Raw genomic sequence first — 16,355 nt, 5'->3', positions numbered from 1 at the left:
ATGTTTCATTTTAGTCATGTGACCTCAATAGGTCTGTAAGCACTGCTTCAATTAGAGTGATGCGATTTGGAATACAAATAAAGTCAAGCAGAAATTAACTTTTACCTATCATTTTGGTAAATGACCAGATATTCAAACATAATCTTAAACACGTTTTCTAAAAATTACAAATTGTATAAAATGAAGTAATGAAATAAAGTTTTATAAAATGATTTTATCATTGTTTTGTAATATATTCATTATAAATGTCTAATACAAGAAATTATAATAAAAGGAATGTTTACACATCACATAAATCGTTCTATATAAATACACTTGTTTGAAAGTACAGAGAAATTAGACTATGACCCTCGGTTATATTAGTCTTTTTCAGTTTTAAGATCTTATGATGTATAGTGTGTACTTCAATTCCCACTTGAAAAGTAAACCGTGTGGTACAATAAACTTCATTAGTCTTGTGTAGGAATATTGCTACCAAGTGTGCTATTTACATTTGTATATAGAAGTCTTACTGGTGTATCAAATTAACTTGAACACAAGGTTAATATTTAGTGGAACACATTTGTCTGAACAGTGTGGGAACTGACCCATGTAGAACAATTGGCGTTACGGCTGTCTACCCTTTTTGTGTTAGTACACTACTCGGCGACATTAAGGACACACGATCAATGACTGACTTCAGAGACATAATTTCCTGTGAGTAATTCAACCTACCTTAGGATTTTTATATTAGGACATTAACGATTGGAAATTGTTTCTTGATTTCGTTATTCATACTTATGTATATATTTGTTGTTGAGTTACGTAATTTCAATGCCAATTATTCTTGTGTTACTTAAAAGCCCTGGCATGTTTGTTTACATTATGACTTCGCTTACAATATAGGTAAGTTAACAAATCGGCATATTAAATGTCAACAAAAGATATTTTAAAAACACACATACCATTTGGGCAAAACATTCTGGAGACGTTCTGTAAGACCGATTACGAAAAAGCTTTTGGATATTTCTAAATTCGTCTTTGAAATCCTAAAATAGAGTCTGCTTAAAACGTTACGATGGATATCAGCCTATTGGTTGTTTCACTTACTTTAGTTTTTCCAGTATTGCATTTTTTTTCTTTTTCCAGGGTAGCTTTTAAAGAAGAAAATAAAATGAAACTTTTGAAAGTGATGACAAGCTTATGCCTATTAACGGCATTAGTAATCATCTTTTGGATGAAGTTAGAGAACAATAATGCCGCGCATGCACGTCAGAACGAAGACTCCAACCGACACGATCATCACCAAAGTGTATCCAAAAATTGGCAGCAAACACAGCAAACATCGCATCTTGGTTTACAAACTCCGAAAAAGCATCAACAGCGCAGAGGCGATTTCTTCCATTCTTACACTCGAATGAATGTTACAGTGTACACTAAACAGTCACTCAATGGCAGTTGGACACTCGACCAGCCAATCTGCTGTAGCGTACCTGTATTCAGATCTGCCAAGTTAAGAACTAAAGCCGGTCCAGTTGATATCTATATTCATGATCCTAGGAAGGATACTTGGGTAAGTGCCGCTCTGACAAGGGTTGAAACATGGGAACAGAACACCACGGAACTGATCAGCAAAATTTTACAGGCAGAAGCAGATGCTGCTCTTCTGGATATTGGCGCCAACATCGGAGTGTATACACTAACTGCAGCAAAGCTTGGGTTCAAGGTCATAGCTGTCGAGCCTCTTAAAATAAACGTACAGAGGATATGTTCTTCTATTCATGCCGGGAACTTCACGAAAAATGTAACAATAGTACGAGGTGCACTATCAAATATTTTGCAGAAAGTCAATCTTGGAATCGTTGTTAACAATGTCGGCGGATCCTTTGTCCTACAGGGTAAAAACGCCAAGAAAGCCAAGTCAACTTTGGTGACGGGAAAATATCAAGATATCGTTTGGACTTCCAGGCTTGACGATATCTTACAACTTCCTGGAATCGATTTCAAAAAGATCATTATAAAAATGGATGTTGAAGGTTATGAGAACAAAGTTTTGAATGGCGGACAATGCTTTTTCGATCGAGTTAAGGTACCGGCAGTATTGATGGAATGGAATTATCATAAAAATTCTTTGAGTGGGAAAGACATATTAGACTTTTTCAAAAAAAGGAATTATACTGCGTATGATCCTATGAAAACTATGAAGTTAGACGTTACCTATTCGAACCAATGGCCAGCTGATATTATATGGATAAAAAATTGTAAAACATTCATGAGAGACGTTCGTGATCCAGTATCAGTGTAGTACTGAAGTTTGTTAACGTAGTACGATTTGAATACGTGCTTAGCTTGTCGATATAAATTTTGTTTACTGATTTGTTTATTTATATAAGTAGTTAAAATATATTGTTTTAAAATGAACGGACAACATTATGTCCAAATGTTACTGTGAAACGGTTTCTTCGGCTTGGTAGGTATATATTGAGAAGACAGTCATACATCACAACCAGGTAGAATATTAATGATAGATATTATACAATCACTTTTCTGATCGGAGTACCAGTCAAGAAAAGGTCACACATACACTTTCTAACTGATTTTGACACACAAACATCCTACAACGAAATCAACATGGACAGCTCTTCATCAAGCTGTATGAAAAACGTGATAATACCCTTGCATCTTCAACCTGTCGATTCCAAATTCAAGGTCCTATTTCCATTATCATATTGCAAGAAGTCGTCATCTGACTGACAAACTCGTAACACAAAGGTTCAAAAGATGCAGGTTGATGAATATTATTAGGATGTTTATTTGGTCGACAAAGTGATCCCGTTAATCATCATTTTAACAGTATTGCCAAATGTTAATTCTTAATGAGGCAATCATGCAGTTCTATTATTTCCCTTAAACTAATTACATCAGCAATTTCTCGATGTCATCATAGTCACTCTCTTGACCAAATATTACGAATGGGAAGCAACAGCCTGGCCATATCTTTTCTCTTTCATATCGATTTAACAGAAGTCGCCTGTCCTTAAACCTGATAATCTCTGCCTGTTTTCGGCCCTTCTTTGCTGTGGGAAGGAGATTAGCCCTGTCTGTGTCAGGAACCAAACTATATTCTAAAAATGTTTTGAGAATGGAAAACCTCCCAAGAAAGGCAGCAATGTCCCAAGTCATTGGTAAATTAGTGCAATTTCTTTGCAAAAATAGGACACGCCTTTTGCTCAAAAGAAGTGAAACTACAGAACAAGCGTCATCTATGCATGCATAATGGGCTACGTTGTAGGAATGGGTCGTGTTAATAATAACGTCAAGGTCATTCGGATCTGCAGCATCCATTTCCAGAATGCATTCTAGAGTTTTATAGTAATCATTGTTCCATAGAACACTGTTCTCGGCTGATATAGCCTTCATTATGTCCTGTGGTAATGGAGGTACAATGTTGCATCGTTCGTCATAGTCCAATGACTTCAACAACACCTGAAGGACAGAATCGTTATCTTTAGTCCTTTCTGTAATACAAAGGCCGTACTTGATAAGCTCGTGGAAAATTTGGTACTGACCGCCATGAGCAGCATAGTGTAATGCAGACAGATTCCGGGCATCCTTTGCCAACACAAACTCCACACCATGTGCCTTTATTTCACGAATTTTGTCGATATAGCCTCGCATTGCACAGTAGTGGATACATCGTCTTCCGGACGTGTCATTGAACGAAGAAGTACATATAATTTCGTTGCCGTATTCATTCCATAAGACGTCACATACTGGTCGGATACCTGTCCATATCGCAGTGTGTATCGGTAAAAGACCACATTTCGACCGATAGAGAACTTTTCTCTCTTTCTTAACAATACTTGATATTGTTTTGACGTGACCTTTCCTGATTGCTGTTGAGAGTATTTCCTCCCTGTAATACGTCATTGAAATATTTACCTTGTTGGTCGTGTTCGTGTTTGAACCGCAATAATCATCATCGAAGACATCACACAGCTGAAGAAGTTCGGACAGCAACTCGTGTTTTCCTTGCTCACTTGAACAAAGAAGCAATTTCATAATGACTTCGTTTAAATCAGTCGCATTCTTTAATTCGGTTTGAAGAGAATCGACAAAATTCTTGGTGAAGCCACTGTCCTCAAACACCTGTAACTGCATACACTGTTGATAGTTGTTTTTGCGAAGAACTTCGTCAATGAGTCTATAGGAAAGTGTGGTGAAGCAGCGTTCCTGAATCGTTACGACTACTTCGCCCTTTTTCCGTTCATATGTCCTACTCCTTAAGAAGTCCTTGATGAACTGAAGTTTGCAGCTCTGAAAAATCTTGTCAGGGAAATGCACGCTGAACGATATAAATACCGCTTCGTTGACCGTCTGATGACGAAATGTAACTGTGTTTTGGTCATGTACTCGTAGTAAACTTCGCACTGTGTCATCCTCCACGCAGTCAAGAAGCTCGCTATACGTGGCAGATTTCAGGTCGAGGTCAATAGTAATTTGTTGGAAGTTTGGACACTCGGCCACTGAAGTGAGATCCATAGTTTCGTCGACCAACATCATATACACAAGGACGGCGTACTGTAATCGGCAATGCTTATCTCCAGACTTTCTCAATTTGTCAACTTTTGAAATAAGCGATTTGTCAGGCCGTCTGAAGAACTCTTGTCCTAGTTTAAAAAAGTTTTCATTGGAGAAAAAAAGAAAGCAACTTTGGGGAAAACCTGTCAGTGGCTCAGTGATACAAATTTGATTGAAAGTTTTCTTATCCAGGCATCTTGAGGAATTCTTTGTAGAATCGTCCACATTTCCATAATGTATTGACACTCCATTTTCACAGCAATATTTCTCCAGCATTGCTTCCTTCTCCAGCAGCGACATACATGAAACATTTACAAGGTGGTCGTCACTAAACAGCATGTTGTGAAACACGTCCATGTCTTGGCGAAAATCTTCGTAGACGTTCTCGCGAAAAGCCAGTACAAAACGTGATCTACTTTGCCGAGATAATGTATGCATAGTTTTGAACATAGAGTACCATTTCAGTGCGTTTTCACGGGAGTATGCAGACCGGCCTAAAATGTCATCGAGAAAGATCAATACTTTATCTGAAGGACTGACGAATTTCAGCTGATCAGGGTTTGAAAGTATGATTGGTGTATATTCTTCGCGCCTGTGATACATAACTTCATACGCAATGGTTGTCTTTCCACTTCCGGCTATCCCACATAGCACAAGCACATGTTTTGTGTAAAAAACGTGAAAGGAATCCTGTAATTGTTGAGTTGCATGGAAGACGTTTTCTGGAGAAACGTGCTGTTCCAATGTCATATTGGTAAATTCTGAAAGGAAAAGCAAAAGGTTCAAAATCACTAAGAATCACTAAAAATAGATATTTTTATATAGCGTTATATTGTACCCGACCTGTATGTGTATTAAGTGATGAAAAATTGTTTTAAAAGCTAAATACGATAAACTTTAATTGATAAATTGAATTATAGTATATGTATATAAAAGATAAACAAATGTAGAAAACAGATACAAACCTATTTCCGACCGCAAACCAGATGTCAAGGTTGGCGATATAACTATTTCTGTAACATAAAACATGGGTTGATACCGTACAAAATCACTTTCTACAGACTTCAAAATCTTCTTGCTTATATTCAGAATATATATTAGTTCTTGCAAAAACCCAAGAATAAATACAATGATAAATTGACGATATATATATTTTTTTTGTAAAAGTCATAGTAAAATCTACGATATTGAAGCAACGGGGTCATTCTTCCGCCTTTTAACAGTGTGAAACGATGTTCTTAATATCATGAGTCAATCACAATTACAGTGGTGTCGGATACTGCATGTAATGGATGTAAAATCTATCACATTTACAAGTTATTATATTTAGTATGTCATAAAGTACTACTGAATATTTCTTGTCAAACAATATTAAATAGTTCCTAAGTTTTATCAACAGAAATATATCGTCGTTGTCGTCGTTGTCGTCGTCGTCTATAGGGTACAATTTGTATGTAAACTGACCTTTTCGTGTAAGCGCCTCTTGTGTTGGGTCTACCTGATGCAGGATACCTAAAGTAAAGTCAACACAGTGATATCGTATAGTTTTCGTTTAAAGGCATAATAATAAGTTTTGTAATCGTTTCATTTAGATTTTTTTACATGGGATTTCTTATAACTGTACTACAAATAGCTGTGTTGACACCCAATGAATTCTCTTAAATTGTTCATCTGCATACCTTTCAATTTTTTCCGTACTTGGTCTGGAAATTCTCGTAGATCTTCTAAGTTGATATTTCTCAGGTACTCATGGAGCTCGACATTCCTGGTCTCTCTCGTTTCTTTTGTGCATGCAAGCAAAACAAGAGATACTTCATGAAATAAAAAAATAAGTAAATAGATCATTAATCCTAATCTCGCTCCTTTCTCCCTTCTCATCATACAGTTCTTTCTCCCTTCTCATCATACAGTTCTTTCTCACCTCTCGTCATACATTCCTTTCTCTCCTCTCGACATACACTCCTTTCTATCCTCTCGTCATACATTCCTTTCTATCCTCTCGTTATACATTTCTTTCACTCCTTTCGTTATACATTCCTTTCTATCCTCTCGTCATACATTCCTTTCACTCATCTCGTCAACATTTCTTTCTCTCCTCTTGTCATACATTCCTTTCTCTCCTCTCGTCATACATTCCTTTCACTCTTCTCGTCATACATTCCTCTCTCTCCTCTCGTCATACATTCCTTTCTCTCCTCTCGTCATACATTCCTTTCTATCCTCTCGTCATACATTCCTTTCTCTCCTCTCGTCATACATTCCTTTCTCTCCTCTCGTCATACATTCCTTTCTATCCTCTCGTCATACATTCCTTTCTCTCCTCTCGTCATACATTCCTTTCTCTCCTCTCGTCATTCATTCCTTTCTATCCTCTCGTCATACATTCCTTTCTATCCTCTCGTCATACATTTCTTTCTCTCCTCTCGTTATACACTCCTTTCTCTCCTCTCGTCATACATTCCTTTCTCTCCTCTCGTCATACACTCCTTTCTATCCTCTCGTCATACATTCCTTTCTTCCTCTCTCCATTTCTTTCTCTCCTCTCGTCATACATTCCTTTCTCTCCTCTCGTCATTCATTCCTTTCTATCCTCTCGTCATACATTCCTTTCTATCCTCTCGTTATACACTCCTTTCTCTCCTCTCGTCATACATTCCTTTCTCTCCTCTCGTCATACATTTCTTTCACTCCTTTCGTTATACATTCCTTTCTATCCTCTCGTCATACATTCCTTTCTCAACATCCTCTCGTCATACATTTCTTTCTCTCCTTTCTCATACACTCCTTTCTTCATACATTCCTCTCTCTCCTCTCGTCATACATTCCTTTCTCTCCTCTCATCATACGTTCCTTTCTTTCTCGTCATACACTCCTCTCTCTCCTCTCGTCATACATTCCTTTCTCTCCTCTCGTCATACATTCCTTTCTCTCCTCTCGTCATACATTCCTTTCTCTCCTCTCGTCATACGTTCCTTTCTTCCTCTCGTCATACACTCCTCTCTCCTCTCGTCATACATTCCTCTCTCTCCTCTCGTCATACATTCCTCTCTCTCCTCTCTCCTCTCGTCATACATTCCTTTCTTCCTCTCGTCATACATCCTCTCTCCTCTCGTTATACACTCCTTTCTCTCCTCTCGTCATACATTCCTTTCTCTCCTCTCGTCATACATTCCTTTCTATCCTCTCGTTATACACTCCTTTCTCTCCTCTCGTCATACATTCCTTTCTCTCCTCTCGTCATACATTCCTTTCTCTCCTCTCGTCATACATTCCTTTCTCTCCTCTCGACATACACTCCTTTCTATCCTCTCGTCATACATTCCTTTCTATCCTCTCGTTATACATTTCTTTCTCTCCTCTCGTCATACATTCCTTTCTCTCCTCTCGACATACACTCCTTTCTATCCTCTCGTCATACATTCCTTTCTATCCTCTCGTCATACATTCCTTTCTATCCTCTCGTTATACATTTCTTTCACTCCTTTCGTTATACATTCCTTTCTATCCTCTCGTCATACATTCCTTTCTCTCCTCTCATCTCTTTACATCCTCTACGTCATACATTCCTTTCAAACAATACATTTCTTAACTCCTTTCGTTATACATTCTCTTACACAAATACATACATTCAATCCTCTCGTCATAAAAATCTCTCCTCTCGACATACAGGTTCCTTTCTCTCCTTCAGATACAGTTTCACCTCTCGTTATACATTTCTTTCAGCCTTTCGTTAAACCTTTGACGTCATACACCTTTCACTCATCTCTCTCTTTCCTCTTGTCATACATTCCTTTCTCTCCTCTCGTCATACATTCCTTTCACTCTCTCGTCATACATCCTCTCTCTCCTCTCGATCTTCCTTTCTCTCCTCTCATCATACGTTCCTTTCTTTTCGTTTCCTCTCTCTCCTGTCCTCTCTCTCCTCTCGTCATACCTTCATCTATCTATCTCTCTCCTCTCGTCATACATTCCTTTCACTCTTCTCGTCATACATTCCTCTCTCTCCTCTCGTCATACATTCCTTTCTCTCCTCTCATCATACGTTCCTTTCTTTCTCGTCATACACTCCTCTCTCTCCTCTCGTCATTCATTCAGATTTTTCTGTATGTGGAATAGTAGCTGCTCTCACTTAATTGGCAACTCGTTGAAATGTCCAGCTCAATGGGATTTTTGTTCTGCGTATAATTTGGAGCAGTTGATTAGAGTATGGTATGCAAATTGTCTGTTTCAAATACAAATGTCTTTATACGTGTTTAGAAATGTGAAATACCTGTGCTGGTCTGTGCATCTCGCGCATGCCAACTCTTTACATCCTATACGAGAAGAAAGCAAACAAAATGTAATAACACATATAGATAAACTCTTACACAAATACATACACAATAGAAAAAAAATAATTCTAGACTAAGGTTCTAGATATGTGAAATTTCAGAACAGTCACGCAGAATCCAGCTGGAAACTTTGACGATGAACGAACAACAAGGTGCTATAGATGTGTACAGCCTAAATCATGGGCCATTTACTACTATATTTGAACATCACGCGAAGCTATTATTGAGGGGAATCAAAGTGGCCCTATTTCGTTTTTGTAAAATGTAAATAGTAACTGCAAACTATTGAAGCCATCATATATGATATCATACTTACCAATTCCTTCGCGGTTGGTAAGCGTTGTAGTGACCATTTTGAACTTCCAAGCTCCAGCATCTGATGCCAAAGTGTTTCGAATAACTCTTTGTCAAACCTTTTCGCAATTTCATTGATGATATGTGTGATTTTCTGAAATCTTCTCTCAAACTCTTCTGTCGGCAACGTTGTCAGATTTCCATGAAGCACGCCATTTCTTTCGTCTCTCAACTTCTCAACCAGTATTTTATCGGTTTCATCCAGTTTTATAATATTAATAAGAAAACATGAAAGTAATGTTATATCCAAATCTAGTACAGCTATATCTGATTTCCTCTTGAAAACACAAATGCAGAACTGGTCTCTGTCTTCGTTCGGTCTTGTACAGGTCTGGTTTCTGTCTTCCAGGAAAAGCATCATTAGTTGTTTGTAGGTGAAAACAGATTTTCGTCTGGTAGGGTAAGAAGTGCATGCACAACAGTGTTTAAGTTTGTAAAGATGTATCAAGTCATGGCAGTAAACGTTCAACATATCCTGAAATGTTGTCGTAAGTTTTGAAAGCTCATTTTCCAGTTTCTTTCTTAGTACTTTAGTACCAAATTCCATCAGAAGAAAGAAAATTTTGAAAGAATGATCAAGTTCCTTTGTGTAATTCATTCTGAAACAGAAACACGTTGATATCAACTCTGTATGGTATACATAATTTGTCTTTCACATACGGTGTATTGAGAAAGAGAAGGTGTTCATTTTAGATTGTTATTTGTTGTGCAGTCAAAGAGTAAAGCAATATTCTTAGTCAAAAATTGCTTTACGGTGGTTTGTAGTTCAGTCAGCCATTAATTGTGGGAAATAACACTTGTCATACAGTAATACGGCTACTACAGCCTATAACGAGTGGTTGCACTACAAACACTGTGTCAGAAAAATAAGTTTAATATTAATCATTGATTTTTGTGAAATTATCAGCAAGTCTCCTACGACAAGTAGGAACGGATTCTTCTATAATTGAACAGATTAAGTAATAACATACCGTTATCTGTCTGTCTCGTGTAAACAGACGTCATATTTCTGTCTCGTGTAAACAGACGTTATCTGTCTGTCTCGTGTAAACAGACGTCATATTTCTGTCTCGTGTAAACAGACGTTATCTGTCTGTCTCGTGTAAACAGACGTCATATTTCTGTCTCGTGTAAACAGACGTTTTCTGTCTGTCTCGTTTAAAAAGACATTATATGTCCGTCGTGTGTAAACGGAGACGTCATATGTCTGTCCCGTGTAAACAGACGTCATATGTCTGTCTCATATAAACAGAGACGTTATCTGTCTGCCTTGTGTAAACATAGACGTTATATGTCTGTCTCGTGTAAACAGAGATATCATATGACTGCCGCGTGTAAACGGAGACGTCATATGTCTGTCGCGTGTAAACGGACGTTATTTGTCTGTCTCGTGTAAACAGACATTATCTGTCTGTCTCGTGTAAACCGAGACGTAATATATATGTCTAGTGTAAACAGAGACGTTACATGTCTGTCGTGTGTAAACGGAGACGTCATATGTCTGTCTCGTGTAAACAGAGACGTTATATGTCTGTCTCGTGTGAACAGACGTTATATGTCTGTCTCGTGTAAACAGACGTTATCTATCTGTCTCCTGTAAACAGACGTTATCTGTATGTCTCGTATAAACCGAGACGTAATATATCTGACTAGTGTAAACAGAGACGTTACATCTCTGTCGTGTGTAAACGGAGACGTTATATGTCTGTCTTAAGTAAACAGACGTCTCGTGTAAACAGACGTTATCCGTCTGTCTCGTGTAAACAGACGTTATATGTCTGCCTCGTGTAAACAGAGACGTTATATGTCTGTCTTAAGTAAACAGACGTCTCGTGTAAACAGACGTTATCCGTCTGTCTCGTGTAAACAGAGACATTATATGTCCGTCGCATGTACACGGAGACGTCATTTATCTGTCTCGTGTAAACAGACGTCATATGTCTGTCTCATGTAAACAGACACGTTATCTGTCTGCCTTGTGTAAATAGAGACGTTATATGTCTGTCTCGTGTAAACAAATATATTATATGTCTGTCGCGTATAAACCGAGACGTAATATGTTTGTCTCGTGTAAACAGAGACGTTATATGTTTGTCTCGTGTAAACAGAGACGTAATATGTCTGTCTCGTGTAAACAGAGACGTGAGATATCATTCTAGTGTAAACAGAGGCGTGAGATATCATTCTAGTGTAAACAGAGACACATGCTTACTACTGATCGATTGATACAAACCTGTTTCATTGTATAGATTTCCCCTAATTTCTATCTATACTCAAAAGCAATAAAAATCTGTCATCAAAGTTACCAAGTCTATGATGTAATGATAGATTCCGAGAGGTAGCCATTTTGATTCTGCGTGGTTATTATTGTGTGTGTGTGTGTGTGTTTGTGTTGGGGTATAGGTTGTGGGTAATTAGACCTTGGCAATGTAATGCGCGCGCAGTCAAGCTGAACTCTGGCAGTCCTCAAAACTATAAATACATATGTTATTGAAACCAGATAACCACAATCACACTTTCTTCCGCATGACTGTGGGTGCATATCGGTCAGTTGTTAAACTATTTCACAATGGTTACAATAGAGATAAGGAATGAAGCGACACGTAAAAACATATTTTTTCATTGCCGACCTAATTAATGAGCTAGATTGAACTGTTAATTGTAATATGTATATATACCACGTTTACTACCACACCAACAATAATGTATCTATTTACCGATATAATTGTTGACAGATCACTTTAAAAACTGTACTATGTTATAACCGAAAATCACGGATACGAACGAGCCACATTGTATTGCCTTGGTATCGGTATTGTGTTTGGACTGTATTCCCTTTTTATGATTTGTGTTTAGACGGTATGACCTTGGTTTTGTGTTTTGTGTTTGGACTGTATCTCTTTGGTTTTAGGTTTGATGTTTGGACTGCATTGCCTTTGTTTGGGTTTTTTTTGTGTTTGGACTGTATTACCTTGGTTTCCAATGCCTCCTCCGGGATTCCAACCCGGGTCCCCTGGCTTACTAGTTTGACGCCCAACCGACAAATCTAAAGAGAAGTTCTCCCTAGCCGAGCGGTACATTTAGGTGAGTTACATCCTCTGGTTTTCAGGGGTTATAGCGATGCTGGTGTGGCGTCGCTATGTGGCCTCCAATGTGGCAGAGTGTTATTGTATTGTGATGACAACAGGTCAGTTTTGTTTCCCCTTTCATCTTTTTTAAATCCTCAGATGAAATAATGTAATAGTCGTGTTTCCGGCCCGATCAACCACACAACTCAGGGTTCTCAATCATGTGTTTATTTATTGAAGGGATGAAATAAAACCCTAAAACAAGAAACATATTACATAGGATTAAAATAAAACTCCATAATTAACGCTTACACGTTCTGCCGTATAAACTATTACAAAATATTTTAAAAAGGTTAATTTTAACTGTTATCATAATTCTAATAATTCAAAAGAATTTAACAGTTCCACATCTGACAATGGATCAAATGAAATTTACAATCTACAATAAAACTACCTATCTCTTCTGTAAGAAGAGGGTTTCCACACCCAAGTGTTACGTACGACAAATATATAGTGGTACATATACTTGTCTTTCAACACTGTGTCCTTTCGAATACAAATAGAAATAGCCAATCACGTGACTCTTACACACGACACTCACTAGCATACACACTCACATGCGCGGGATAAACTTCAAACGGATCGACGCGGCAAACGGACGCGTATAACAATAGATGAAATATAAACATTATTGTGAATATAATAAAATACACGATAAAATCAACACTATCACAATAAAACGAATTAACAATGTAACAAATAGATAAAACATGCCACAAGTGTTTTCTAAAATACATCCATACACATATAGTCATTTAATCAAATTAACAATGTAAGGGAGACAACTCCTACAGAAATATAGGTAAAACTACCCGTACTTAACGATTCGATTACACAAATTGTCACAAATTGATATCACTTTGGAGAATTTATCATTTGATAAATAACCTTTATCGAAATCCCTTTATCAAATTTAATAACTTTACAAAAATACATATATCACAATAAGACGCCAGTACACATATTATACCATACCTATGTTTGGCAACAAGCCATTAATGAATCTTTTATACTAATTACTATTCTGACTTTCTGACGATTCGTCTGAAATTCAAACAATTGTAAAAGTTACTTAATTACAGTTTCTCACATCTCATGTTTGATCATAGCATTTCCCCGGTAAAATAAACAGTTCAACCTATTCAAAACTTTCCAAAAGGATGAAGATATTTGATATAATGAATTGTAATACAAAATCTAGCAAAACACTTACATTCACAAGGTACGTCCATCAGCTGTAGGACCACAAATGGTACTGACAAAACACCACCCGAGGCACAAAGTAACACAAGCGAAACTGACCAATGGAGCCAGTCAATCAAACCATATAGTCAACAGAGCTAGACTACGGGAACAGATAAATAACAACCACACCTTAGGACTCCATAATCATAAAACATGCCTTACGAGCACAAACACACATCTGTAGGAGTGGTATCACAACATGGTACATAATACAAGGGCGCGGCTGTTTTTACATGAACAAATGAATATATTAAGGCAAAATAAATTGTATAGTTTTACCCTGCTACATTTGTGTTTTGTGTTGGGACTGTATGACCTTGGTTTTGTGTTTTGTTGTGTGCGGACTGTATTGTCATGGTTTTGTGTTTTGTGTTGGGACTGTATTGTCACGGTTTTGTGTTTTGTGTTGGGACTGTATTGTCACGGTTTTGTGTTTTGTGTTTGGACTGTATTGTCACGGTTTTGTGTTTTGTGTTTTGTATTTGGACTGTATTGTCACGGTTTTGTGTTTTCTGTTTTGTGTTGGGACTGTATTGTCACGGTTTTGTGTTTTGTGTTGGGACTGTATTGTCACGGTTTTGTGTCTTGTGTTTGGACTGTATTGTCACGGTTTTGTGTTTTGTGTGTGGACTGTATTGTCACGGTTTTGTGTTTTGTGTTGGGACTGTATTGTCACGGTTTTGTGTTTTGTGTGTGGACTGTATTGTCACGGTTTTGTGTTTTGTGTGTGGACTGCATTGTCACGGTTTTGTGTTTTGTGTTTGGACTGTATTGTCACGGTTTTGTGTTTTGTATTTGGACTGTATTGTCACGGTTTTGTGTTTTGTGTGTGGACTGTATTGTCACGGTTTTGTGTTTTGTGTTGGGACTGTATTGTCACGGTTTTGTGTTTTGTGTTGGGACTGTATTGTCACGGTTTTGTGTTTTGTGTTGGGACTATATTGTCACGGTGTTGTGTTTTGTGTGTGGACTGTATTGTCACGGTTTTGTGTTTTGTGTTGGGACTGTATTGTCACGGTTTTGTGTTTTGTGTTGGGACTATATTGTCACGGTTTTGTGTTTTGTGTGTGGACTGTATTGTCACGGTTTTGTGTTTTGTGTATGGACTGTATTGTCACGGTTTTGTGTTTTGTGTGTGGACTGTATTGTCACGGTTTTGTGTTTTGTATTTGGACTGTATTGTCACGGTTTTGTGTTTTGTGTGTGGACTGTATTGTCACGGTTTTGTGTTTTGTGTTGGGACTATATTGTCACGGTGTTGTGTTTTGTGTGTGGACTGTATTGTCACGGTTTTGTGTTTTGTGTTGGGACTATATTGTCACGGTGTTGTGTTTTGTGTGTGGACTGTATTGTCATGGTTTTGTGTTTTGTGTTTGGACTGTATTGTCACGGTTTTGTGTTTTGTGTGTGGACTATATTGTCACGGTTTTGTGTTTTGTGTGTGGACTGTATTGTCACGGTTTTGTGTTTTGTGTGTGGACTGTATTGTCATGGTTTTGTGTTTTGTATTTGGACTGTATTGTCACGGTTTTGTGTTTTGTGTTGGGACTGTATTGTCACGGTTTTGTGTTTTGTGTTGGGACTGTATTGTCACGGTTTTGTGTTTTGTGTTGGGACTATATTGTCACGGTGTTGTGTTTTGTGTGTGGACTGTATTGTCACGGTATTGTGTTTTGTGTGTGGACTGTATTGTCACGGTTTTGTGTTTTGTGTTGGGACTGTATTGTCACGGTTTTGTGTTTTGTGTTGGGACTATATTGTCACGGTGTTGTGTTTTGTGTGTGGACTGTATTGTCACGGTATTGTGTTTTGTGTGTGGACTGTATTGTCACGGTTTTGTGTTTTGTGTTGGGACTGTATTGTCACGGTTTTGTGTTTTGTGTTGGGACTATATTGTCACGGTGTTGTGTTTTGTGTGTGGACTGTATTGTCACGGTATTGTGTTTTGTGTGTGGACTGTATTGTCACGGTTTTGTGTTTTGTGTGTGGACTGTATTGTCACGGTTTTGTGTTTTGTGTTGGGACTATATTGTCACGGTGTTGTGTTTTGTGTGTGGACTGTATTGTCACGGTATTGTGTTTTGTGTGTGGACTATATTGTCACGGTATTGTGTTTTGTGTATGGACTGTATTGTCATGGCTTTGTGTTTTGTGTTGGGACTGTAATGCCATGGTTTTAGTTATTATGTTTGGACTGTAATGCTTTAGGTTTGATTTTTTGGGTGAAGTATTTTTTCCCTAAATCCCGAAGACATGGGTGCCAATATAATAAAGGTAATCATTAATTGCAATGCCTTAATTAATTGTCAAATTTCAAAACTTTCGAATTGAAATAAACGAGAGTCCATTTGGTAAGTCCGTTCATGTAGCAACTTACCATTGTATTACTGATCAGTGAGAATAGTGTCCGTAGTAAATATACAGGATATAAGACATCTTAACTTTCCAAAGTCTTGAAATGTGTTGAATGTTTGTTCCGTTTTTCCTATGCCCTCTATGAACTATGAACTATGACCTATAAACATGCATAGACGAAATGACATTGGATAGCTACTAAACAAATAACACCCTCCACGCTCATGTACTCCATTTTTCGCTATAGAACGGCCAATAATAAATTTATTCATTTTCTCACATTTATGTTCACTAAATGCTAATGGATTGTCTATAATGACACCAACATCTTGTTCAATGTTCACGAAATGTTTTATTATGTTACTGCTGCACTTTTCTAGAG

General features: G+C 37.6%; 2 protein-coding genes across 3 annotated transcripts; one reads left to right on the top strand and one right to left on the bottom strand.

The window, feature by feature from the left end:
• The first annotated feature begins 1,153 nt into the window (after positions 1-1,153).
• Positions 1,154-2,284, top strand: LOC132550149 (uncharacterized). Its single transcript, XM_060214167.1, has one exon. It carries the CDS (start codon positions 1,154-1,156, stop codon positions 2,282-2,284), a length of 1,131 nt encoding a protein of 376 aa, XP_060070150.1.
• On the bottom strand, positions 1,332-11,575 carry LOC132549793 (uncharacterized). Of its 2 annotated transcripts, XM_060213763.1 has the most exons (7): positions 11,479-11,575; positions 9,208-9,844; positions 8,831-8,873; positions 6,240-6,341; positions 6,025-6,072; positions 5,526-5,573; positions 1,332-5,321 (listed from the first exon to the last, which is right to left on the bottom strand). In XM_060213763.1, the coding sequence occupies exons 2-7, from the start codon at positions 9,841-9,843 to the stop codon at positions 2,896-2,898; spliced, it is 3,303 nt and encodes a 1,100-aa protein (XP_060069746.1). In that variant the 5' UTR covers position 9,844; positions 11,479-11,575; the 3' UTR covers positions 1,332-2,895. The 2 variants fall into 2 exon arrangements, with proteins under 2 accessions (XP_060069746.1, XP_060069754.1); XM_060213771.1 differs by lacking the exon at positions 6,025-6,072.
• Positions 11,576-16,355: the final 4,780 nt, after the last annotated feature.

Source organism: Ylistrum balloti, unplaced genomic scaffold (assembly GCF_031769215.1).
Source record: "Ylistrum balloti isolate Yb309-2 unplaced genomic scaffold, AGI_CSIRO_Ybal_v1 Utg369622, whole genome shotgun sequence".
Taxonomy (NCBI): domain Eukaryota; kingdom Metazoa; phylum Mollusca; class Bivalvia; order Pectinida; family Pectinidae; genus Ylistrum; species Ylistrum balloti.
Note: the sequence above shows the minus strand (reverse complement) of the source record. Positions and strands in the feature narration are given on the sequence as shown.

Bases quoted from the DNA above. Each gene is read 5' to 3' on its own strand.
- LOC132550149 (XM_060214167.1), top strand. From the start codon at position 1,154: ATGAAACTTTTGAAAGTGATGACAAGCTTATGCCTATTAACGGCATTA.
- LOC132549793 (XM_060213763.1), bottom strand. From the start codon at position 9,843: ATGAATTACACAAAGGAACTTGATCATTCTTTCAAAATTTTCTTTCTT. The intron at 6,342-8,830 runs GTATTTCACATT...CATGCACAAAAG, and splicing joins AGATGCACAGACCAGCACAG to AAACGAGAGAGACCAGGAAT. The intron at 6,073-6,239 runs GTATGCAGATGA...ACTTTACTTTAG, and splicing joins AGTACGGAAAAAATTGAAAG to GTATCCTGCATCAGGTAGAC.